The sequence below is a fragment of the Mirounga angustirostris genome, unplaced genomic scaffold (genome assembly GCF_029215605.1).
Source record: "Mirounga angustirostris isolate CCGP_5_RB_7025 unplaced genomic scaffold, mMirAng1.0.hap1 SCAF_6, whole genome shotgun sequence".
In the NCBI taxonomy this organism is placed as follows: Eukaryota; Metazoa; Chordata; class Mammalia; order Carnivora; family Phocidae; genus Mirounga; species Mirounga angustirostris.
The window spans coordinates 101,665,041-101,692,569 of NW_026991714.1; the positions used below are offsets into that span (position 1 = coordinate 101,665,041).

Here is a 27,529-nt window from a genome sequence, read left to right on the forward strand (position 1 = left end):
ATGATGAGTCAGGTCAGTTTCTTTGGTCTTGGTCAAGTGGTAATCATTGTCCAGGGGAAAGGGTAATGGGCGAGAATGAGAAGATCTGGCATCGTGGGTGGGTGTGTGTGTGTGTGTGTGTGTGTGAGAGAGAGAGAGAGAGAGAGAAAGAGATCGTTAAGAGGTATGCCTCTTCACTGATCTCTGCTTCAGTATGTCCATCCCACAAGCCGGCAAAACCCCAGATGCTGAATCAGTTCTACCATCTGCCCCCTCCTGCACTAGGTACAAGCTGGTGTGCAAAGCTACGGAGAGCAGTGCTGACTGGGGCCCCTGCAAACTCACAGTCTCCAATTGCAGTGCTGCTCAAAAAATGCTCCATCATCTCTTCCTGAATTCTCTAATAATCTTAGTATCAGTCTTTTGGCTTCTATGTTTGCTCCTTTCCAAACTATTTTTCATAAAACAGCCAGAGTCATTTATTTAAACATACATACAAATATACAAGCATTTCATGGCTCACAGCCCTTTAATAGCTTCCCATCCCACTGAGAACATAACCCAAACTCCTTCCATGCACATGCTGGCCCCAATCTCCCTCTCAGACATCATCTCGGGCCATTCTCCTCCTTGCTAGTATGCTCCAACCACAACAGCCCCCTCTCAGTTCCTCACACATGCTAGATCTTCGTGTTTTCTGTCTCTTATGGACTCAATGTGTCCCCCCGACGACGAAACTTAAACATACACTGAAGCCCTAACCCCCAGTGTGGCTGTCTTAGGAGGTGGGGCCTCTAAGCAAATAACCAAGGTTAAATGAGGTCAGAAGGGCGGGGCCCTGACTGGACAGGATTACTGTCCTTATGAGACGACGCATCAGAGAGCTGGTGTGCATGTGTGCTTTCCGGCTCTCGCTCTCTCGCTCTCCCTTTCTGTCTCTCACCATGCAAACAACCAAGGAAAGGCCACGTGGGGCTATAGTAAGAAGGCAGCTGTCCAAAGGCTAGGAAGAGAGCCCTCATTAGAAATTTAATTTGCCTGCACCTCGATCATGGCTGTCTGGCCTCCAGAACTGTGAGAAAATAAATTTCTGTTGTTGAAGGCACCCAGGCCGTGGTGTGTTGTGGTAGCAGCCCAAGCTGACTAATACACTGTCTCAGAGTTTTGAACATATTCTATTTCCTTCTTTCTGGAGCCCCTCTTCCCTCGTCCTCATTTTCTTCCTCTCTTCCCTTTCTTGACTTCCTTACTTCCCATTGTAATGTGTCCTCCACTCTAATAAAACCGCTCCCAAAGGTCATCAATTATTACCATTTTGCCAAAGCCAATGGATGTTTATCATCTTACTTTACTGGACCCGCTCTGTCCCATGTGACACTGCAGACCCCTCTTGTCCCCACACCCTCTACTTCCTTGGCTTCAATTGCAGTACTTTCTCTAACCATTTCCTTCCCGTGCTAGTTAAATGTGCATGTTCCGGGTGCCTGGGTGGCTCAGTTTGTTAAATGTTCATGTTCCACTCTATTTTTTCTTTGGCCAAAAAAGGGCATTTCTTTCCTGTATAACAGTCTTCTGACTGAATCGCGTGGGTTCTCATGGCTTTAACTTGAATAATGTGTTGATGATTCCCAAACCTATCTCAGTCATCTGAATGAAGTAGAAGTGAATATCCAAGTGCCTGCTAATCATCTCTAACTGGATAGTCCACAGGCATCTTAAATCAAGATATCTGTAACTAAACTCCTTATCTTCCTCTGTAAACCAGTCTCTTAATTTTTCTCCAGACAGACTTTCTGAAATTTTTTTTTTTTTTTAGTAAGTTCTAGGTCCAATGGGGGGCTTGAACTCACAACCCTGAGACCAAGAGCTACATGCTCAACCGACTGAGCCAGATAGGCACCCCGTTTAATTTCTCAATCTTAGTTCATGGTGCCACTCTTCGTCTGAACAAGAAACCTAAGGGCTTATTCTGGGCTCTCCCTTCTTCCTCATCCACTGCTCATGTTTTTTCATGTAGCAGAGATGAATTGGTTATCATCTTTGTGTCATGACACTCTCATTATGTTAGTACTTTTGCAATATAACCATACCTTCCCATGGTTCCTTTTCTTCCGATAAACAAAGACACCTACCTTTCCCTCTTTGAAGTGCTTCTTGAGCTGCTTCTGCATGGCGGTCAGCTTCTTGGACTGCACCCCACTGTAGGCCAGCAGCATGCCACCAAACTGCCTCTCAGTAATTTTCCCATCCACAGGGTCATGGCGTTCGAACTGGGAGAGAAACAGAGTGTTCATGGGTCAAATGCAAGGTATTTTGACATGGAATGTGGAATGATCAACTGCACTGGATGGCAGAAAACAGCTGATGGCCACCGAGACTGTATATTTGAACTGTAATTCTCACTAAGATTTGAAAAAATTAATCAGAAACAGAAGACCTGGGTTCTTATTCCAGCTTTATCAGTAACTATTTATGACTTTAGGAAAGTCACCCAACTACTCTGGGCCTCAATATCCTCATGGATAAAACAGAGCTGCTATAACACCTCAGACCTTACAGAGCAGGAGCATCCCTATGGGGATAAAAACAATGTTAAAACTCCATTCCAATTCATGAGTAATATTATTGGTAATAAGTGCTCTCTGGATCATCCATGTCCCTGCTACTCAGAAATAACTTAAAACCTAATTATCGCCCCCCTACCAGTACTTATTATAGTCAACAAGGAATGACAAAGGAGGGGGATCACTAGTGCAGTATGCCTTAATTAGAAGAAGATGAGCACCGAGTGCTAGAGGTGAGGGAGGACCGTGCAGAAGCTCCTCACAGTGGTAAGGAGGTGCTCTCAGACAGTGGGGAATATGCCAGAAACTAGAAGTTAATGACGGATGTCTATGCAAGTCATAGACACAAAACTCCTAAACTTTCACAAAACCTGCAATTATGTGCTATTAGAAATGAATGGGACAGGCGTCTGGTGGCTCAGTCGTTAAGCTTCTGCCTTCGGCCCGCGGGAGGCCTGCTTCTCCCTCTCCCACTCCCCCTGCTTGTGTTCCTGCTCTCGCTATCTCTCTGTCAAATAAATAAATAAAATCTATAAAAAAAAAGTTCACACAGGCTCTTAAAAAAAAAAAGGAAATGAATGGGAATGGGAACATGATAAATCGGGACTTAGAAGGTATGGCCAAAGGTGATCTTCCAACTGCCCAAATGTGCCTATAAAACTTCAGTTTGCCTAATCAAAAAAAAAAAAAAAAAATCCTAACACACAAAATTAGAAATGATAAATCATAAAAAAAAATCGTATACAACAAAAAATACAGACCCTGAAGATGAATTCACTTTATAATTTTAGGCTATGAACTTTTTCTTAAGAAAAATACTAATTACCCTCCTCTCTAATTGAGTCAAGAAGTAGAAAATCTGAACAGGCCAATTACCATTAAAAAACACTCTGAAAAAAAAAAGCAAATTATAAATTTGATCAACTGTATATTTGTAAAGTCGTATCAATTCCTCAATCTGTACTTAATATTGTTATACACTCACACCTTTAAGGATTTAAAAGAAAAGTAATGCATTTTCAGGTTTCCCCCAGAATGTTAATCAAACACTAAGACATCAATAGAGCTTGAAAAAAATGCCTAGTGCAGGATGCCTTAATTAGACATGCTTATTTACCACAAAACTACTGAAAAATCATCAAATACATTTAAATATGCAGATGAAAAGGTTAAGTATGAAGAATTTCTAGCTAATTTCAGTAATATTAGAAAACTAAGATTTTCATTTAAAAATGGAGACAGGAAGGGGTGCCTGGGTGGCTCAGTCAGTTAAGCGTCCGACTCTTGGATTCAGCTCAGGTCATGATCTCAGGGTCTTGAGATCGGGCCTGAGTCAGGATCTGTGCTGGGTGTGGAGCCTGCTTGGAATTCTCTCACTCTCCCTCTGCCCCTCCTCACCCTCTTAAAAAAAAAGGAGACAGGAAAGTTATTTCAGTGCCAAATGCAGTGTTAATGAAACTTACAAATGCATAAATAACAAAATGGCTAAAGATGAGCCCAGAAACCAATTAGAAAGCAAAAACAATTTGAAGATGGTAAAATATCCCCACAGATCTATTGGAAAATAACAATTACCAGGAAATTTTAAGATTCTTATGTGACAGGGCATAATCCTGTTCTCGTAAGAGGGGTATAGAAAGACATATGACATTGCTAAGTAAGGTATGTCAACAAACATTTCCAGAATGTCTACTAGGTTATCTAGCACTGTGTTAGTCATTGTGGAGTACAGAAGAAGGAGAAGATTCAGTTTCTGTCCTCAGGAACTTCACCATCTAGTAGGGAGATAAGACTTAACATGAGACACAAAATAAGGAAGTATGTAGTCCAGAATGAAATGCTCTTTTAATTCTTATTTCCTCAGTGTGCGTAAGTTGATATACACTCATACCCTCCCTAGTGAGACTGTATCAGTGAGCAGGACACAAGAACTACATTTTAGCAACAGCAACCATTTACTGAGCATGTACTATGGGCCAGGAACTTTGCCCATACATCCCTTCATTTAATCACTTAACAACACTATGGAGTAGATATTATCAGCTCCATTCTACAGATGAGAAAACCGAGGCAACAGGAAGTTCCACTTGGTAGAGTTGGGGCTCAAACTTAGCTCTGTCTGAATCCAAAGACTGTATCTCAATATCACAGTTTCATCCTTCTAAGCAATGGTACATATTCATTCTGTGGGATGGCACTGCATTATTTTAGATAAACTAACACAGCCATGGGGCTTAGTCATATTTAAAACTACTGAGAAACTGCCCTTGAAGCAAAACTTCAAAACTATTTCCAAAGAAATCAACAACATCAATATTAAGTGAAGGCCTCTTTTTTATTAACTCAACTACTCAATGCTTCATTTTTGTTACCTCATCACTTCTACAGAGCTGATTAATTTTTTTGATTAATTTTTGATGATATCAAAAGTTTTCAGGATTCAATTTAAGTTTGATTTATGGTTCAATTTACCATCTTGAAACAAAAGGGAGGATTGATAAGATTTCTGCAAGTGGGAATACTTTCTGCAATGTTTACATCAGATCTTCAGTGAAAGGTGGTACCCAGGCAGAAGTTGGAGATGCCCAGGTCACCAAGTGGCTTTGAGAGGCAAGAGAAAACAAAGCTGTGGTCCCTGCTCCCCAAGGCAGGCTTTAACAATTTAGGGTGCTCATTTTACCTTTATCTGGGAGAACTGACAACTCTGGAGCAATTCCATATATCTGAACTAGATGAGTTTGAGGCTTTATCCTACATGACAGACTCAAGGGTGAAAAGCTTCTTGTTTATAAAGTTGGCAGCAGCAGCTTGCTCCAGGGCTTATGAAAAGCCTGTATTCATCTGCTCTCCCCGAAGGGGCATAAAGCTTCACCTCTGTGATTTTCAAAGACAATAAAGACCATTTCCAGGAGAAATTTCCGAGTAACAATTCTAATGCTCAAATTAGTATTTTTATTAATGTTCTTTTGAGAACTCAGACTTGACTTTGGGCAATGGGTTCTATTATTGTCATTATTTTTGTGTAGCTGGAACCTGAAAGGTCCTAAAAACTAGAAAATTCAGCTCCATCAAGTATGGCCCACTTCAAAGTTACTACCTCCTCTGTAATTTGGTTTCGGACAGCACCTCTCCTTTTAGGTTTTTAGGCTCCTCTGAGGCAAGACTGCCTTATTTCTGAGGTTAACTTTTCAGTCTGATAGTCAAAACCAAGAAAATAACAAGACTGATGATGCTGGAGGAGGTGGGAGAGAGTGGTTTCTCTTTACATACAAAACTGCTAATGGAAACTGGCTTGAACTAATGTGCCATTCATTCAACATTTATTAGCTGAAGACCTCCTATGCTGAGGCTAGGGAGCTCCAAGGGCAATTCCTCAAGGACCCTCATCGGGGCTACATTTTCCCAGGCTATCGCTAGACACCATGTGGCTCTCAGGATGAATTGTGTATCTTAAGCCTGTAAAATCCTGTGGGTGCAGCTCCTGGAGCACGGTGTGCATGTAATCCCCCAGATCATGAGACTGTCTTTTGGAAGACAGGTTATTACAAAATTATCACAACGCAGAGAGCTTCCAACTGTGTATCTGGAAGCAATTCAAATGACTAGCTTGCATTTTACTTAGTCAAACATTGTCGGAGCCTCTTATGTTCCACTGCAATAAGAAATTCCAATCTACTTGGTCCTGTGGCAAAGAACGTGTGCATTCCAGCACACCATCCACCATTTGTATTGCTTTTCCGTCTAGGAAGAGAGCTGAACAGCCTCACATTTTCTCTTCCGTAGCCACTGCCACTTTCACGGATACAAGCTGTCAGCTCCCTGTCACTCCCTAGGGGGTTGCAAAGAGGGGCCAGAGAAGAGGAGCCAGAAAACTGTCCGCAAGATTTTTCCTGGCTTTCTTTCCATATTATGCCTCTTATTTCCACCCTTGCCCCTTGTGGAGAGAAGGAATAGCCTTTTGGAAGGACAGATGGTCTATAGATCTAGATGAAATGATTTAAGGAATATGGGAAGCCAGAAAGAGAAGAAAATATGTATTATGAACAAAGGCCAAAAAAAGATTTAAAAAATCATAAAAAGAAAAGGAAATCAGTATCTGCAAGTGGATCTTAATTTATTAAAGACATTCAACGTTAATATATTTCAACAAATGTAAACTTCAACCTTATTTTCTTTCATACAGTTATCTTTCAGGAAATTTTGTCTACCTCCTACAGTAAATCCTGCCCTTATACAAGTATTTCAGAATGATCATTTTCTTGATAGGCTTATTCTAGTTTCTGAACTGCACAATGCAATTAATATAATCTTAAGCCACTGACCTGAATACATCTGTTTTCAACATGACAGTGTTTGTCTTTTGAGTCTTTTTTTTTTTTTTAAGTAATCTCTATGCCCGACGTGGGGCTTGAACTCATGACCCTGAAAACAACAGTCACACGCTCTACTGACTGAGCCAGATAGGTGCCCCAAGTATTTGTCTTTTGAGATCTTCACCATACCACTGCAGGAGTCTCAGGACAACTGTCTGTTATGCTGACAAAAAGGAAAAACAATGATAGGCCATGTTCTCTAACCCACTCAGTGAGCATGACATACACACTTCATAGTTTGAATGAGAAATCTGTTTCTATAGTTGGCAGGGGACATCAGAGAGACTCAGGTCAAACTGCCTGGAGCCTGAATTTTCTTGATCATTAAATATAAGATGCATCTTCACTGTCAACACTAATATCACACCAAACTAAACTGCTGACCTTTTCTACTTCAAAACCAAGGAAACTTTCCATTTTAAAATTATTTTTAAGTCCAGGGTGGTGATCAAATGAAGTGATTAAATGGCATGAGTATCAATCACGTAGTTAGACCAGAAGAAGGTTAACTTTTCAGTCTGATAGTCAAAACCAGGAAGATAACAAGACTGATGCATAAACTTATTACAGGATAGTAAAAACCAGGGTATACTTGACTGAGGGTGTCAGGGAAAAAACATTTTAGATCTGGAACAAGGGGTTTCAAGGTATGGTAAGTTTTGGTTTCATTCTATGAAAGGTAATATATTAAAGTGACCAAGAACAAGGGCTTTAGAACCAGCAAGGCCTGGGTTGAACCCACATTTGCTGCTGTTGACTTTAGCTAAGTGGCTTATTCCCTCTAAGGCTTCAAAATCTTCCCACCAAAAAAATGGAGATAATACTCACAAGCTAAAAGTGTTGTAAGGATTAAGTGAGGTATTATATGTAAAGAAATAAGCACAGAGTTTGGTGCATAGTTAACACTCAATAAATGTAGCAATTAATACTTTTATCACCATGATATCACTTCCCAGGAAGCTAAAATCTTCAACTGATTATTCTGCTCTTAGCAGGTGTTAACTAAGTTCAATTACTATTTCTCGCTGTTCTTTTCATAATTGCTTTCGGTCAGTCTTTGATTGCAGAATATTACTTTCACATTTGGAAAGCAAAAAACGTAAATGCAACAAATTTTATTTATTATTCAACACATTAGAATGATTTCAAGATTAGACTACTTAACAGTTGGCTGAAGCAGAACATCACTTAACAAATCCTATATCCTGGTCATCTATTACCAGACAGAAAACGTGCATAACAAATGTGCCTGATAAATATGTATTGAGTGAGCACAGACAGAATACCAGACAACTAATTTACAACACCGTCCTACTGTTGAGAGAACTTCCTACCTGAGACAAGGGTGACCTTTCAATTTCTCCCATAACGGTATCTACTTCCATGAGTGTTTTCTGTAAGAACACTTTTTTTTAAAAAAGATATTTATTTATTTATTTATTTATTTAAGAGAGAGAGAGAGCGCGAGAGCAACGCACTTGCAGGGGGAAGGAGCAGAGGAAGAGGAAGAAGCAGACTCTCCACTGAGCAGGGAGCCCACGACCCTGAGATCATGACCTGAGCTGAAGGCAGACGCTTAACCAACTGAGCCACCCTTGAGAATGTCATTCATTATGGCTAATCAGTAACCGATTTGAGTGATTACTACCTGGTAGGTGCTGTCCTGGGAACTTAGCTTATGTAATCCTCACAACACCCTATAACAGGTACTGTTATTATTCTATTTTATTGCGGAGGAAACATAGGCAGAGAGAATGTAAGTAACTTGCCTGCACAGTTAATCTGGGGAGAAATTTCTCTCTGGTCTCAATCAGAACAGTTGATTTGCTCTTATCTTAAGTGCACTATAAATCATCTTTCCCTTTTTATCCTGGTTACTGGAAGCTTGGAGTCAAATTTGTGGCCTACCTCTAATAAGAACAGGAGACTTTATAATTTATATTGTTCATAATAACCTTACTCCTGGCTTTCTCTTACCTTCTTGCTTTAACTTTCACTTCTCAGCAAGTTTTAATTAACTTTTATCTCACTTAATATATTTTTTAAGGCCTTTTTAAAGTCCTTTCTTGGGGAACCTGGCTGGATAACGCGGTAGAGCATGTGACTCTTAATCTCAGAGTTGTGAGTTTGAGCCCTAGTTGAGTGTAGAGATTACTTAAAAAAATAAAATCTTTAAAATAAATCCTTTTTTGAACAAGGCAAGATATAAAAAAATGGTGTTGGATGTCTAGGTTTTTTCAGTTTGGGGTCACAATAAATACCACCATTGGGATAAACTTTTTCTGCACTTATTTTTTCATCATTGTTTTTGATCTCTAAAAATGGAATTATGAAATAACACTCTACAAGCTCTCTAAAATTTATTATGAAATATTTGATATATACAATAATATACATAATAGACAAGTTATGAAATAATAATAATAATAATAAAAAACACCATGAATCTCCCACTTAACCTGAGAGAGGAAGAATTAGCACAATGGTGGAAGCTCATCTCCCTCCCTCCTGTAAGAGGTAACTACCATCTGGATTTCTTTTTCTATTGTTCTTTTTTTTAGTTTAAAATACGTTTGTATCCCTAAACAATATATTATTTCTGCTTGCTTTTGTACTTCACAAAATGGTATCTTAGTGAGTGTATTCTTTCATAATTTGTTTTTTTCAGTGCTATATTTTTTCAGTGTTATGTTTCTCAGACTCATCAATGTTGATACATTTACATGTACTTCTTTCAGTTTTACTGTTACAGATTTCTGTTGTTTGAAAGTATTACTATCTGTTTTCCTACAAATGAATATCTGAATTATTATCAGTTTTTTTGCTGTTATGAACAATGCTATTATGAATATTCTTCTATCAATGTCTGTGAAACATGAACAAGAATCTCTAGTCTAGGGTATAGATCTAGAAATGGAACTGCTGGCTTATGAATATCCAATTATTATTATATTTACTTTAAAAATATTTATTTTATATATTATTATGTTTTATATTATTTTGGTCATATGGTTTTTGGTCTCTATGCATTACATATGATATTGCAAAATATATTTTATATATTATTATTTATCATATATTTATTATTATAAAATATCAAAAGAATCTCCAATACTTTTATCAGCTATATATAAGAGCTCCCATTGCTTATCATCTTCAGCACCTGGTATTGTCAGACTTTTTATTTTTTGCCAATCTAGTGTGTTGAAAAGTGGTAGGTATAAACTCTTTAATGCTCTTGATTCATATTATCAAATTAATTTCCAGCAAGATATTTCAATTTACAGTCCCAGTAGTATATGAAAATACCTATTTCTCAGTACACTTGACAGTATCAAGTATGATAATAATAAAAAAAAATTATAGCTATAGCTATGTAACTTTTTTTTTTTAAAGATTTTATTTATTTATTTGAGAGAGAGAGAGAATGAGAGACAGAGAGCACGAGAGGGAAGAGGGTCAGAGGGAGAAGCAGGCTCCCCGCCGAGCAGGGAGCCGGATGCGGGACTCGATCCAGGGACTCCAGGATCATGACCTGAGCCGAAGGCAGTCGCTTAACCAACTGAGCCACTCAGGCGCCCTATGTAACTTTTTTTTAAAGATTTTATTTATTTGAGATAGAGAGAGAGACAGAATGAGTTGGGGGAAAGGGTAGAGGGAGAAGTAGACTTCCCGCTAAGCCAGGAGCCCAAAGCAGGGCTCCATCCCAGGACCGTAAGATCATGACCTGAGCCGAACCCAGGCATCCCAAACGGTAACTTATTTTAATGAATATTTCTCTGATTACTAGTGAGGCTGACCATTTTTCTAACACGTGGATTGGCCATTTCTATTTCCTCCTTTGAATTTTTTGTGTATGTTCTTTGCCTATTTTTTTGGTAGAAAAATTTTTGTCTCATATTTGTCTCATTAATTTATAAGATTAAAAGTATTTGCCCTTTATTAATATAGTTTTGTCTAAGTTTGTTTTATGCATAGAAGTTTTATTTATTATTATTTTTTTTTTTTTTAAAGATTTTATTTATTTATTTGACAGAGAGAGACAGTGAGAGAGGGAACACAAGCAGGGGGAGTGGGAGAGGGAGAAGCAGGCCTCCTGCAGAGCAGGGAGCCCGATGCGGGGCTCGATCCCAAGACCCTGGGATCACGACCCGAGCCGAAGGCAGATGCCCAACGACTGAGCCACCCAGGCGCCCCTATTTTTTATTATTTTTTTAATGCATAGAAGTTTTAAATCTTTATTGCAGTGAAATGCATGGATCTTTTTCTTTATGAATTGTTTTGCTGGTTTATATCTAGCAACTCTTTCCTTGTGAGATAAGAGGCTAAGTATTGACTATGGTTTCTTCATTTAAAAAAAAAGAAAACAGGGGTGCCTGATGGCACAGTCGGTTGAGCGTCTGACTCTTGGTTTCAGCTCAGATCGTGATCTCAGGGTGATGAGATTGAGCCCCATGTTGGGCTCTGTGCTCAGCGTGGAATCTGTTTGAGATTCTCCCTCTGTCCTTCCCGCTCATGCTCTCTCTCTCTCTAAAATACATAAATAAATCTTAAAAAAAAAAAAAGACGAGAAAACATAGCAAAATATTAAAACATATCTCTCAATACCAACCAAAGTGATTAAATACTCAGAACAAAAAAGGAGATTATCAGCTAAGTTCGTTTTAAAAAGTCCTCCAGTCTGCTGACTTTGAAACTAGTCTGAATGTTTGGGAGTTTAGACTAACATGGGGTTAAGTTTAAGCCTAATAATCTCAAGTAAATTCAGTCCAGTTAACTTCCTTTGTTTTGTTTTATTTAAAGGTATACAACCGAATATTGAACAAAGGAGAAAGCAGGAAAAAAATCATAGTTCAACTCCAAAGAAAAGAAGGCATAAAAAGGCTAGTACATTTACTTGAAAAAATTTCTTAGGTAGTTAAAGAATAATCCATACTCTATCATTCACAATAGCAAACATTTATATAGCACTTACTATGTGTCAGATCCTGTTCTAAGTGCTTCCCATACATTAACTCACATGGCATTTTGAATTACACAAAATTTGTGTGGTTATTTTCCTCTAAGACTTTGATCAATACGAACAAGAGACTCTGGCAAAATTAACTGCTATTTAATATTCCAATCAATCTATGAAACTAATGTTTCCACATGGAATTGTTATATAGGATTGGTCTCAAGTTATTTTTTCCTTTAAGATAACTCTTTCAGCAAGCAGGTCTTATCATAACCAATTTCTGCTTTCAAATAACCATTTTATTCTAAATCACAGCAACAGAAAAAAGAGATCTGTCTTGTGTTAATATATTCCTTTGAGAGTTTAGGCTCAGCATTATTCAGAGTTCAAGGACATTCTTCTTTTCATATGAGATCATAAGAGTTTTGGAGACAGTCTGACTATTGGAAAAAAATATAAACGCTCCAATTTTAGGAGGTAAGAACCAAGGACTAACTGTAGTAGGAAAGCAAAGTGCTGTTTTCTTTCACTGCATGTCAATATTTTCCTCTGACTTCATCACTTCTGTAGATAGCTCTCTGGGATCTACTGTCAAGGTGAAAAGTACATTTTTCCATACCTTTTTTGTCCCAGCATTGCTGACAGCATGTCAGCATTCCTAAGAGAGTTGGAGATTTAGCTTGTTCATTAGTTAACACTTAATGACCACTCTACAAGGCTTGATGTGTTGACTTTACCTAAAGGTGTGGCAAACTATGGAAGGCAGCAGCCAGTGTGAAAAGCTGTTAAAAAATAATGATGACAGTTAAGATAAACAATTTGCTTTGGCCTTGGTGTATGCACAGTTGATCACTTCCTCATCATAGTGAGTGACTGAATAAAGAAAAAGAAGTCTCAGTAAAATACCAGCAAACCAAATCTAGCAACATATAAAAAGGATTATACACTATGACCAAGTGGAATTTATCCCATAAATGAAAGGGTAGTTTAACACCTGAAAATCAATTAATGTAAGATATCATATCAATAGAATAAAGATACAAAAATTACATGATCCAAAAAGAAAAAAAAAAGAAAAACTATAAAACCAAATCAAATACTTCTTAATAGCAATCTTGGGGAGAGAGGCACTAATTTCTTCATGTTACCATTTTCATAGGAGAATATGGGTAATTTAGCCCATTATTATAATGGGAGAAAACCTTCTAAGTCAGTAGGCAGTAATCACTGGCAAATGATCAGAATATCAAAACTTGCATAACAGAGGCAAGGAGGATATTAATATTTAGTGGGCCCAGCATGATGTAAATTAGCCATCAACTCACTAAAATATGCAACATGTCCCCCAAGCTGTGATGATCATGTGCCTAATGCTTTTTCATAGCAATACAATATAAACACAAAAGCCTTTCTATGCAAGGGGAGTCTAATCAATTTCAGACCTTCTTTTTCCAAAGAAAACTTTCATCAGCTGTGAAAGGACTTGGACTCCCTCCTGGCCCCAGAAAAAGACTTATTTTATGCTCAGCATTTGGGTTTGTTTTATTTATTTATTTATTTATTTATTTATTTATTTATTTATTTGACAGAGAGAGACACAGCGAGAGAGGGAACACAAGCAGGGGGAGTGGGAGAGGGAGAAGCAGGCTCCCCGCAGAGCAGGGAGCCCGATGTGGGACTCGATCCCAGGACTCTGGGATCATGACCTGAGCCGAAGGCAGTCGCTCAACCGACTGAGCCACCCAGGCGCCCAGCATTTGGGTTTTTATGTTATTTTCCCTGCCTGGGATGTTGTCCCCCTTCGTATCTAGCAACACAAACCCTGTCCTCCATTGAACTTAATGTCTCTTCATGGCTCTGCTGGCTATTCCAAAATATACTCAACTTTCTTGAGTCTTCTAAGCTCCTACAGTAGGTAAGGTCTAGATCTCAAAGAAGAGTATGCTTTGCATTATATTATCCTTTATTTTTTAAAGTGCCTATATCTCTCTCATAACATTGTACACTTTTTAAAAAAAAATATTTTATTTATTTATTTAACAGAGAGAGACACAGCGAGAGAGGGAACACAGCAGGGGGAGTGGGAGAGGGAGAAGCAGGCTTCCTGCCGAGCAGGGAGCCCGATGCGGGGCTTGATCCCAGGACCCTAGGATCATGACCTGAGCCGAAGGCAGACGCTTAATGACTGAGCCACCCAGGCGCCCCAACATTATACACTTTTTGACGGAGTGTATGCCTTGTATATTTTACTGTGTCACACCCAGAGCTGTGAGCACACAGCATGTGCTCATTTATAAGATCACCTACTAATTTCATTTTATTATCTAGTAGGAGCATAAGACATGCTTTCCAGCCTACACTCTTGAATACCTAAGGAGAGACTGTGCCACTTCTTTAGAATTGGTAATTATTCTATTTAGGGTAATTTAGGGAAAAAAAATCCTACAGTTGCCCCTAAGTTTCAAGGATATGATTAGATGGCGGGCTCTGCGATGAAGCTCCATTTGCTCCTTTACCTGAGTGCAGTTATATACAGTTGACCCTTGAACAATATGGGTTTGAATGGCATAGGTCCACTTATACCCAGAATTTTCCAATAAATACAGTACAAGGCTGTAAATGTATTTTCTCTTCCTTATGATTTTTCTTTTTCTTTTTCTAAGCAGGTTCCATGCCCAACAGGGGCTTGAACTCATGACCCTGAGATCTAGAATCGCACGCTCTATGAACTGAGTCAGCCCGGCACGCCTCTTCCTTATGATTTTCTTAATAACAATTTTTTCTCTAGCTGACTTTGCTGTAAGTCATAATATATACAACATACAAAATACATGTTAATTGACTGTTTTTGTTACTGGTAAGGCTTCTGGTCAACAGCAGGTTGTTAGTAGTTAAGATTTTGGGGAATCAAAAGTTATATGCAGATTTTTGACTGTGTGGGGGGAGGGGTCACTGTCCCTAACCCCCACGTTCAATGGTCAACTGTATAAAACTCTCAATAATACTTAGTCCGCATCTAACAAACTACAAGAAACAATAAAAATAGGTAAATTAAGCACACAGGAGGATGCAGACAAGAGAGGTGATGCCAGACTCCATAAGCCAAAACACTTTTTACTCAGAGTTTGAAATTATGCTGGAATGATAAATTGGGTGAGAATGGGAGGTACATTTATTCGTTCCAGTGAAAACCACAAAAACTCATCAATAATTCTGTCACTTATATTAGAAAATTACCATATCATCAGTTTGTATAAGATTCAAGCCAGGGTAGATGTTGAAAAATCAGAAGAAAATCCCAGGTAGCAGTGGAGTGTTCCTTTAAGAAATGCTGCATTATTAATGCTCTTGATGGCTCAAAGGACAGTACTGTGTGGAAAAACACAGATTTTGAGTCAAATAAAAATTTAGAAGAGTTGGGCCTGAATATGATGAAGTTTTAGACCAATTTATTTTGCTCATAATTCCCTCTTATGTGTGTACAAGAATGGCATATAATATATCTTAACTTACAGGAGCATTTTAATAGATATTAACCAAGTATTTTTGGTATAAAGAGAGCATTTTTGTCATGGTTTACTTGACAGCATTTTTTTTTCTTTCTTAGTGGCACATAAAATAATGGTCCATCTTCCCACTGTTTTTTTCTTTTTTCCACTGCTCATGTTTTAGATTCCATGAAAAATGGCAGTACCACACCTACTCAGCACATACTAAGAGCAGAATAAATGTCAGCTATTCATAACAGTATTATTATTATTATTATTTTTAAAGATTTTATTTATTTGACAGAGAGAGACACAGTGAGAGAGGGAACACAAGCAGGGGGAGTGGGAGAGGGAGGAGCAGGCTTCCCGCCAAGCAGGGAGCCCGATGCGGGGCTCGATCCCAGGACCCTGGGATCATGACCTGAGCCGAAGGCAGACGCTTAACGATTGAGCCACCCAGGCGCCCCTCATAACAGTATTATTAATAACAATAAATGTCAGCTACAAATAATAATTTGGGGGTCACACTTGCTTCTGTTAACTTCAGCTCTGTTTAGAGAGAAACTTTGTTCTCTATAAAGACAATACAGAAAAGAAATTGAGAAAGGAAAGAAAAACAGCGCAGCCCAGTAACTCTTTTAACTCTCCTTTCTACTCTTCACATTCACATTTTATATGTTTATGAGGAGGAAAAGAGGCAGGAGTGGAACTATGTTTAGAGCATGGAAAGTTAAATTATAAACTTTATTTTCCATAAAAACTGGACTTACGCAAAAATTTATGGAAACAGGAGCTGTAAGACTAAATTACAAGTCCTGTAGTTACTACATATGGGACACAAACAAATGGACTCAGGGATAATAATGTACAAAATGTTTCCTGTTCATTCTCTTATTTAAATCTCATAATTACCCTTGAGATAGGTAAAATAGCTACAGTCTCCATTTATGTAAGAGGAACCGGAGATGTGAAGAGTAGTGGGACAAAGCCAAGACTACAATACAGTCTGGTAGAGTTTAAAATTACTCTTCATGGGGGCGCCTGAGTGGCTCAGTCGGTTAAGCGTCTGCCTTCGGCTCAGGTCGTGATCCCGGGGTCCTGGGATCGAGTCCCGCATCGGGCTCCCTGCTCCGCGGGAAGCCTGCTTCTCCCTCTCCCACTCCCCCTGCTTGTGTTCCCTCTCTGACTGTGTCTCTCTCTGTCAAAAAAATAAATAAAATCTTTAAAAAAAAAAAAATTACTCTTCATGGAAGGGTACCTGGATGGCTCATTTGGTTAAACATCCGCCTCTTGATTTCAGCTAAGGTCACGGTCTCAGGGTCATGAGATCGAGCCCCGCATTGGGCTGTGCCCTGGGTGTAGAGTCTGCTTGGAATTCTCCCTCTCCCTCCACCTCTCCCTCACCAAAATAAAATAAAATAAAGTAAAATAAAATAAAACAACTCTACATGGATATGTATTACTGGCATGATTACAGCCATGAAAAAATTGCATAATATTGTTTTTACAAAAAAATGATCTAACAAGCCCATGACTAGAGGCTGATTTTAAGATCACATCTGTGTACATATTCCTAATAAATACGAAAAAACCCAAACAGGTAATTATAAGTTACATTGCCAGATTATACTCAGGAGTAGACAGCATCATAAATAGTTATTAGTTGATGTTTTCTATAAGAACAATGTCCACAGACACAAGTTATGAAAAAATCAGTTGTGCCTGAGTTAGAAAAAAGGCTGTGTTCAAGGAATCCATCATGAGGACCCTATGTTCTACACATGCTAAATAGTTTAACTGAGAGAAACACAGGTCTATTATACTAAAACAATAAAATAGTTAAGGTTATATCCATTTTTACCCATATGAACTGAGCTAAATATTAAGTTGCATATTCTCAATTTTCTACGTTATTCAGAAAACAGCTAAAAAAACTATAGTTTGAGGGTATTACCTCTAAAATTAGAAACACATTCTATTCTTTGTTCTCCAGACCTCAAATCTCAGTTTATCTCACTTGAAAGACTGATCCCTTTTTGGATGGCTTAATCTTATCACTCATTTTATTTCTGACCATTCAGAAAGTCATTGTATAGGCAATGAGCTCATGCTCATTAGGTTCTATGGGCTGGTTAATATTTTTCAATACACTAAAAATGATGTTGGAAACTGCCAATTTTTTAGGACAGAAAATGAAGAGCCAGAGAGTGGAATATAATATACAGGAGTTAGAATTCAGGTTAAATTGAGTGACAAGCATAGGAAAGCAAATGCAAGAAAGATGGGGCGACTGAGGCTCACAAATAGATAGCTCACTGAAGCTTTGATACAGAAAGTCAGAAGAAACGATGGGTCCAATCATAGGCAGGTGTAAGGCAAAGTATCTCCTAGGCAAGAACACATCAGTATCATACTCCTTTCATTAAAGAAAAAAAAAAAAAGAAAACCTGTTTTTCCCCAAAGAATTAAAAAATAAAAGTCATTAAGTTCTTTTATGATGACAATGGTGAGAAACAGAAAGAGAACTTGCCTTCTTTTTCTATTATTTTCTTTTTTAAAGATTTATGTATTTATTTGAGAGAGAGAGCACGCGTGTGCAGAAGAGAGTGCGCACGCACGAGTGGGGGAGGGGCAGAGGGAGAGAATCTCAAGCAGACCCTAAGTGTGGAGCCCAACTTGGGGCTCGATCTCACGACCCTGAGATCATGACCTGAGCCGAAATCAAGAGTCATTCACTTAACTGACTGAGCCACCCAGGTGCCCCTATTTCTATTATTTTCTAGGTTATTAACAACACATTCAGCTGTTCCTGGCTGGCCAATCACCCATTTTAGAGTACTAAAGAGAAACTATCAAGTGAAGTTATGTGTCAAATCCTCAGCGCTAAAGGTTTTTTTGTTTTTTTTTTTTAAAGTCACCAAGCTAATTAAGATTGTCTTTCTTAAATGTTAGTTTTTCATTTTGCTTTGTTTTCTTAAAGCAACTTCAGAGACATAGAGATACTTCTCAATTATGTGGCAGCCTCTTTGTTTCTAAAAAGAGCTAATTAGGAATGTTTCCTGCTTAAGCATAAGGTTCTTTAACATGGCAGTTAATTAGAATAATCGAAACTAACCATGATACCCTATAAGGCACCTAAAAGTCATCTGAAGTTCATTCATTTTCTATTATGAGCTCAGTGACCCCAGAGTCTTCTTCCATAAAGTCTGGGCATGTTTGGGGGTCATGATTTTTAGTTTCTCTAGTTGTATTAAGGCCTCCTTTTGCTGCAAATAATGGAAACCAGTGCAAGCTAGCTTTAGCAAAAAAGAAATTTAGGAACCCTAGGAGACCGAGGCAGCTCACAGACGGGAAAGGACTGAAAGCCAGGACTAGAAGCTCTCATTTCTGTGTAGCTGTTTCGGTCTCTGGTTCTGTTAGCCTTTCTTCTCAGTGCTTCATGGGTCTACACAGTGGGTAGAGGCCATTACCCTGGCATTCCAGAGAACACGTTATAGTTTAACCACCAGAAAAGACCAACTGTCCCTAGTCCCAATTTCAAATTTCCTATGGAGAAATTCTGATTGGTCCAACCTCGGCTGGGCATCCACTCCTGATCCAATGAGTGAGGGTGGGGGTGGGGGTGGACTGGGTGACAGGGGGCAAACGAGGGAGGCACAAAGTACAAGTGTGGTTTCCAGGAGCCCACACCTGAGTTTGAGAAGTACTATGGAACAAATCCTAGAGAAGAAGGAACTATTGGAAGTTGAATAGATATCCCCAAAGGGACTTGATACACTAACCCATAGGATGCCATTGAGAGAGACAGGGAGGGTATGTGCATGTGCGTGTGCCTTTATCAGGCTGTTGTCCACATGTGATGATATATTTACTAATTCAGTACTATTTCCTGAGTATCCTGAGTCAGGTACTATGCCAGGCACTAAGGAAATAATGATGAGCCTAATATTCTCTCTCAGAAGGATTTAAGTAGTGTTTGGAAACAGATATTCAACAATCAGATGACTATATAATTAAGTGATCTGAAGAAAAAGTATGGGGCGGTTTGGAAACATCTAATATAAAAATGTGGTCTAATTTGGGTTTGGAAGATGGTGAAGCAGGGAAGACTTCTTTGATTGGGTGAGGTGTAACTGAGCTCTAAGGCAACTAGGGGAAGGGAAAGGAGGATGAGAGTGTCCCAGCAAATCAACAGTAGTGCAAAGGCCCTGAGGGGGAAGACTGATCGGTATGAGATGAATTTGGAGGAGGCAGCTGCAGAGCTCAAATTATACAGAGCCTATAGGCATGGGTTTAAGTTTTTATTCTAAGAAGGATAAGGAAAGCGAGAGTGGCTATAGTAAGACTAGTAAAGAGGCAACTGAAGTAATCCAGGCAGAAGATGACTGTAGTTTGGACTAGAATGGTGGTGGAGATGGACAAAAGTGGTTGAATGAGATGATGTTACTGACAGTGATTGTGGGAGTGGGTGTGATGAAGAGATCTGTGCCTAATTAGGTTCTTTCCTGCTTTGCACACATTTTTCTGTCACTTTAGCTACGTGCAAAGCCTATGGTTGCTTGGCTTTCTTACTGCTTAACGCTAAGCCTTTACTTAAAGAAAGTCAGATGACTCCTCATTTCTGTCCAGCAGGTCTTGCTCTTGCTGGTGCTGGCAGAATGTTTATGTTTAAAATTATACTCCCTGAAATCTTTAAATTACTTTTACTATCTTTCCTCCTTGGGGTCCCTTTAAATTTGAAACACCTGATACATCAATGTGAATGGCCAATGCAAGGTAATAGGGCCCGTGGCAACTATTAAAGAAGCTGCTCTTACAATCTCCTGTAGCTCCCAAAGATAGCAGAGATCCCCTACTTTCAAGGGTATTTAACTTGAGGAGATGTAACACAGGAGACAAAGATACTAATATTAGTTGGTCATTCTCAATTCTATCCCTTTACTACAATTCAAATACCCACCTCCTTGCCTCCGGCTGTCCTGTTGCTGGGTGGCAACAATAAGCCCCAAATCATTGACGGAGGATACATGCCGTCCATGGTTTTGCGTACTAGACAAGACTGCCACATATACACGAGGTCAAAATTACTGCACTGTCTTCAATATGGAGGCAGAGAGGAAGTTAATCGGTATTTTCGATGAGGACCAACCAATGGAATATACTAAAATTATGCCACCATGGTAACATCATGGGGAAAATCGCACATTGCTCGGTCACGTATTTACCAGCAAATATTGGCAGAGAGAGGCAGGTATTTCAAATATTTGAAGCTATCTAGTAACTAGGGTTTGACATATACTAATTATAGCCTAGCAGTATTCATTTATCAAGATGATGTAACTTTTACTCTGCTCTGAGGATCTGCCAATATATTGAGCCCTTTGGCAGATGGATGTGGTGACTACTGAAAAACCTGAGTGGGAAGGTGAGTCGTTTTGGATGACCTCTATAAAGCAGGTTTAGAAGGGACTGGAAACCTATGTCCCATTATGCCGGTTTGAAATTAATTATGTTTCACCAGGAGAGTAGGCTCCCGGGCACAGTTGACAAAGTATGCTTAAAATCTGATTAGCTTTTGGTGAGTTAATGATTGCATGTTCAAATAAATGGACTTAGTATACTCACTGGATCAACCAACTCCACAATTTATTATTTTTCTTGGGCAGAAACTGAATGTAAAACCACATTAACATCACACGTGAGGTTATACATACTCACAAGTGAGGAAAACCAAAGAGATTGCTCTCCAGCTTTCATAACCCTGTCAGAACATAAAGATATATACTTTTAGTGAACTATAAAAATTAATTCAGGGGCGCCTGGGTGGCTCAGTCGTTGGGCGCCTGCCTTCGGCTCGGGTCATGATCCCAGGGTCCTGGGATCGAGCCCCGCATCGGGCTCTCTGCTCGGCGGGAGGCCTGCTTCTACCTCTCCCACTCCCCCTGCTTGTGTTCCCTCTCTCGCTGTCTCTCTCTGTCAAATAAATAAATAAAATATTAAAAAAAATTAATTCAAATCCACAGGGGAAAAAAAAATCCCTCATAGGCTCTCTGAAATCAGACTGAGACAAAATCAGTAAACCAACCAGTATAATTTCCTGAGCATTACAAGAATCCTAGCCATTATTTTAGATTCAAATTTAAAAACCAGTCTCAGGGGCGCCTGGGTGGCTCAATCGGTTGGTGTCTGACTCTTGATTTAGGCTCAGGTCATGATCTCAGGGTTGTGAGATAAAGTCCTGTGTTGGGCTCCTCGCTGGGCGTGGAGCCTGCCTAAGATTCTCTCTCTGTCCTCTGTCCCACCCCCACTCTCTCTCTCTAAATAAACAAATAAATAATGTTCACAGTTCATCACACTTAAGAAATGAACATTTTCAGACACCCAGAAGGCTAACACTAAGTGACACATTATCTAAGTGTTTTTATATTTTATGTATTATGGGAGTAAAATTCCTTACATCTTGAGTAAAAAAGTAACTTGTTAGGTTTTTAACACACCACCATTATGTTAGTGGGAATTTCCTAAGTTGACTATAAAATATCATGGAAAAAAATTTACTCTCATAATAGATACTGAATTACAGAGTGATATATTTTTTTTAAGATTTTATTTATTTATTTGACAGAGGGACAGCGAGAGCAGGAACACAAGGCAGGTGGAGTGGGAGAGGGAGAAGCAGGCCTCCTGCCGAGCAGGGAGCCCGATGTGGGGCTCGATCCCAGGACCTTGGGATCATGACCTGAGCCGAAGGCAGACGCTTAACGACTGAGCCACCCAGGCACCCCCAGAGTGATCTTTACAGACATTTTCCTTAAATTGAGGGAATAAATTTACAAGCATGGAAACTAAACACATCCTAATGTTTTGGCCATAAAGTGAGATTTACTTAAAATGTTCAATACTTCTGCCACTAATGGGAGCAATAAACCATGGATCATAGCATAACAGGGACTAAACCCCACTCCTTGAAAAAAAGAAAACCGAATCCTGAAGATTTAGAGGAGCCTTCCTCATTAATTCAAAAGCTACATAGAAGGCACATTTCAAGGGTCTGGGATGGGAACATACCAAGCATTTGCATAGCCTGGATTGCAATAACATGTGGCTGGGTGTCCAGTGAAGCAGAGAGAAACTATTAACATACAGTGCTTGAATTCTCCTAGGAAGCAAGCGTATTGTGGGAGGGAAAGGGACAAGGCTGCCGCTCTATTCACTAGATTCAAAGTTAATGAAACATGGGGGGTGGGGAGAGACTAGGGTGGCCCTGAGCAGTGCCAAGTGGTGCAGAAAGGCAATGAGGCATCTGAAAATAAAATCACCACAGAGCTGGAAGATAAACTGGTGGGACAGCCTCTACAATGAGCCAACTGCTGGGAAAGGGCGCAACGGCACTGGGTCCATGAGACAGCACTACCATGGACAGCATGTCACTGGAATGTTCTTGACACAGGCCTCCAAAGGCCAGTCTTATATTCTGGGGAAGGTGGTGAGTTTATACGTGTGGTAGTCTGTATAAAGATGTCCCCCCATGTTCCCCATCTCTGAAGACTCAAGTTCTTGCGTAGTCTCCTCCCATAATGGTCCAGGGTAGGTCTGTGTGGCCAAAAGAACGCAGCAAAAGTGATGTCACTCCTCAGAGGAGGTAATAAAAGACATCTTGGTTGCATTTTCTCTCTCCTGGATCACTTGCTGTGCGAGATGCCAGCTGCCATGTCCTGAGAGCCTTGTGAAAACATCCACAGAGTGAGGAACTAAAGCCTTTTACCCACAGCCGTGTGAGTGAGCTTGGCAGAGGATCCTCTAGCTTAGTCAGGCTTTTAGAGCCTGCGTCTCTGGCTGACAGTGTGGCTACACTTCATGAGGGACGGCCGGAACCAGCTAAGCTGCTCCTGGATTCCTGTCCCTTAGCAACTGTGTGATAGAATATTTGTTTTAAGCTGCTAGGTTTGGGGGTAATTTCTTATGTCATAATAGCTAACTAATACAGCTGTAATGGTCCAATTTTGGAGACAAGGGGTTAGAAACTATCTTCTTCCATGGCAAAACCACTAGAGCTTGAGCAGGAATCTATACCAGCAATGGCGGCGACACCAGAGCTGGAGTTGCAGAATCAGACACATTACCTCAGACAAGAGCGACAGCTAAATTGGTCCTATTAACATTAATGCATCCCAAACGTCATTTTGTTATACAGAGAGAGGGAAAGGAGAGAGAAAGAAAGAAAGACAATTACCACAACAAAAAAGCTACCAGATGGGGAAAGTAATTCCACTACAGCAAATGCTTCCAGATGCTTCCAGAATTTCTGTTTTCACTTTGCCAACTTTAATAGTACAGAAAATCTGAGAACTCTTTCTCTTTTTATTTTATTTATTTATTTATTATTATTATTTTTAAAGATTTTATTTATTTATTTGAGAGAGAGAATGAGATAGAGAGCATGAGAGGGGGAAGGGTCAGAGGGAGAAGCAGACCCCCTGCTGAGCAGGGACCTGATGTGGGACTCGATCCTGGGACTCCAGGATCATGACCTGAGCCGAAGGCAGTCGCTTAACCAACTGAGCCACCCAGGCGCCCTCTCTCTCTTTTTAAAGATTTTATTTATTTGAGAGACAGAGAGAGAGAAGAGAGAGCATGCGTGCACAAGATGGGGGAGAGGGAGGGGGAGAGGGAGAAGCAGACTCTCCGCTGAGCAGGGAGCCTGACGTGGGACTCGATTCCCAAGACCCTGAGATCATCACCTGAGCCGAAGGGAGATGCTTAACCGACTGAGCCACCCAGGCGCCCCCATGAGAACTATTTCTATACTGAAAGGAAAATATAGTATATTAATACTCTTAACAACGATGACAAATAATTCTGTATATGATGTCCGGTAAAGGGAAAATGATCAATCCTGTATTCAAGGAAAACTACTTCAGTTTCTTCCTTAATTTCTGGCATCATGCTCCATAAATGTATCTACATAGAAATATAAAAAATAGGGGCACCTGGGCGGCTCAGTCATTAAGCGTCTGCCTTTGGTTCAGGTCATGATCCCAGGGTCCTGGGATCGGGCCCCACATCGGGCTCCCTGCTCCGCGGGAAGCCTGCTTCTCCCTCTCCTGCTCCCCCTGCTTGTGTTCCCTCTCTTGCTGTGTCTCTCGCTGTCAAATACATAAAATCTTAAAAAAAAAAAAAGAAATATAAAAAATATTATCAAACATCTCACTGAGCAATATTTCCAGCACAATGAATTCAATACACCTCACTTATTTTTCTAGTTGGATATAATGTAAATCACTGATTTGGGATTACAAATCTAATCAACCCAACGACTGTGAAGTTGGCAGTTTCCTGGAATCTTTTCAAATTTTAGAGGCTCTGAAGCTGCAGAAAATATCCAGATGGGCCACTGGCCAGAGATGTCAGGAAGCACAGGTCGCTGGTCTTCCCTTACTTCCTCTGCTGATAATGGAAGAAGGGCAGGAGACACCAACAGTCTGTGGGAAGGTGCTCTGCAGAGCAGCTGGACACAAAGCATCTTGGCAAGAAGCAGGCGGCCATGAAGGAATGCGTAAGTGAACCAACCCTCCTAGAGCGCATGATGGGTGTCACGCATTACCCTGGCTGCTTTCTGATCTCAGGAAGTCTTCCTGACAACTCTATGAGGTAGATATTACTATGACTGTACATCTGAAGAAATTAAGGCTCCCAAGGTCAAAGAGGTAAAATTTAAAAATCCAAATGACATAATTGTATACTGATTATTCTTTTGACAAATATTTACTGTGCACCTACTGTGTGCATAGCTCCATCATTGTACTTTTCTTCCAATGCTGTAATAACTGCCTAACTTCTAGCCTGATTATAACTCCTTAAATTCAGGAACTGGGGTCTACCTGCTTTTGTACCTAACCCAATGTCTGGCATATACCTAAGGACTCGATAATTTTAATTTGTTATTAGTAAAAGAAAAAAACCCAAAAAACAACCAATTGTTACATTTTTTGGCTTTATCTTTCTGCTAGGTAGACAGGCTATCAGATTTCAAGGAAAGACTAGTAAAGAAAAGGGGCATCCTAAAAAAGACGTTTTGGCATTACTTTATTTGGAAAGGCCTTTTTTAATGCTAAAAAAAATGACTGATGTAGCTTGTACTTCATTAGTCCAAGAAGCTTTAATAAGAAAAAAAAAATCATTCATGCTAATGTGGTAGATTCGATACAAAACAAATGAGGAGAATGTGGGTGGGGAGGGAGAAAAGGCATTCTATTATAACAGGAAAAAGGAGAAATGAAGGAGACTTGAGAAAAAGACTTTTCTATGCTGTTAACTGAATTCGGAGGATAATAACTTGATGTAATATATATGACCCTCTGAAGTGGCATTTGCTTGGGAGTCTGAATTCAACAGGCTGTAATGCATTATTTATTCACAAACTACTGCAAAGCTGGTTCTGGTTCCTAAGACATTGTCTAGACTCCCTAGACACCTCCAAGGCTGTATGGCAGGCTAGAGGCTACAGTTATTATTAAAAAATCTCCTTTTCCTCTAAGGAAAAAAAAAGAGAGAGATCTACTAGAGTTACTTGAGGCCGAATTAGTTAAAAGAAGGGTGGAGAAAAAGGACAAAAAAGCTTCTTTCCACTCGTTAGTACAACATTCTTTAAAGCCTTAATTCTTTATTTTTAAATGTTCGTAATTCCAAAGACTGAAATTCTGAAAGGCATTTGCGGCTGAAGATGGCTCCTAGAGGAAGAAAAATGAAAAGGCCTACTCAGACACACTGCCCATCATTTAGTCCCGACTTCTTCCTTCTAAGTCTGGGTCAGGGGCCAAATTTGACCTGCCCAAGGGCCCAGCTAACTCTTGGAGAAATCTGGAGAAAGCCTCTTTTCTTATCCTGCCCCCTGCTTTCTATCTCTTTCTTGATGATTTCCAGAGACCTGGAACTTGAAGGCACAGGGTCCCTTTACCAAAATGAGAACACCTTGGAGACACATTAATTTCAGCCCGGTTTGGGATGGACTTGATAAGAAAGGTCATTTTCTCTGTCACCCTCTCCTGGCTCCAGTCCCAGTGTTCCTCAGGGCTCCCCTGCCTCTTCTCATCTATCCTACAACCCGAACAAAGTAGGAATAAAAATTAACCACCCTATTCTTTTGTATAGAATGAATTTTGGTTAGAGCTGACTCAAATATTGCCTCCTTGGGGAAAGCTTCTCTAAGCAGTCTCTTGCGCTCTTCACAGACTGATTTACATACATGGCCCCTTTTATACTCCCATTGCACCATAAAAATACGTCTGGTACTGTACTTATAACACTGCGCAAGAATTTGTGGTTCATTCATCTCACCTTAAGCTTCTTGGGAGAACAATGTTTTGTTCAACTCAGTATCTTAAGCATTTAACTCCTCGAAAGCCAGCGTAAGTTGTAAGAGCAGACTCTGAAGGCAGACTGCCTGGAATAAAATCTTAGCTCCTCCTTGGGCAAGTTACTTAATCTCTTTGTGCCTCAGTTTCCTTGTTTGTTTAATATTGATAATTACAATACCAACCTCATAGCTTTGTGAAAATTAAATGAAATAATGTACATAAAGCACTTAGAATAGTGCCTGGCTCAACGGTAACCTCTCAAGAAATGTTGGCTAGTATTTTCATTTTATGTAGTATGTACTCAAACTTTGGTTAAAATACTTGATATTACTAGAGGTCTATATCCAAGATTGCTGCGGCTAGAAGGGTACATATAGATTAAGCACTGAACTATAAATTCACACAATCATCTTCTTTCATGCTACTTCTCATTTCACTATTATTGCATTCAACACTATTTTAAGTATTCTGTTGTGTATGACACGGAAAAAAAAGTATCACTGCATTCTGAATTCCAAATAACTGACCTATGAACTTTTGATACGTTGGTACACAGCTCATTCATAAATTGAGAAGCACCTGTGTTCTACAAAAAGACGGCTGATAAGACTATATGAATGATACACTGAGGAACAATTTCCAGAGAAAGATCAAATCTGCATGATTCATTTGAGTTCCTTTTGTCTTGCACCCAGTTTAAAATTAACTTAGAATGTAAAGTTAAAGATATTGACGATAGGAAAATCCCAGAGATTTCCCCGTATTGCAAAGGTACCACTAACATATTGACTTTGGAATTGTAAAGCTATCT

The 27,529-nt window shown here is 39.6% G+C and overlaps 1 protein-coding gene across 5 annotated transcripts in view; it reads right to left on the bottom strand.

Annotated features, from left to right (window-relative positions):
* MICU1 (mitochondrial calcium uptake 1) overlaps positions 1 to 27,529 on the bottom strand; it is a 230,262-nt gene that overhangs the window by 41,648 nt on the left and 161,085 nt on the right. For all 5 annotated transcript variants that reach the window (XM_064594798.1, XM_064594795.1, XM_064594796.1 and 2 more), the window contains one exon: positions 2,112 to 2,249. In XM_064594798.1, coding sequence (XP_064450868.1) covers positions 2,112 to 2,249 — 138 coding nt within the window. The remainder of the gene's footprint in view (positions 1 to 2,111; positions 2,250 to 27,529) is intronic.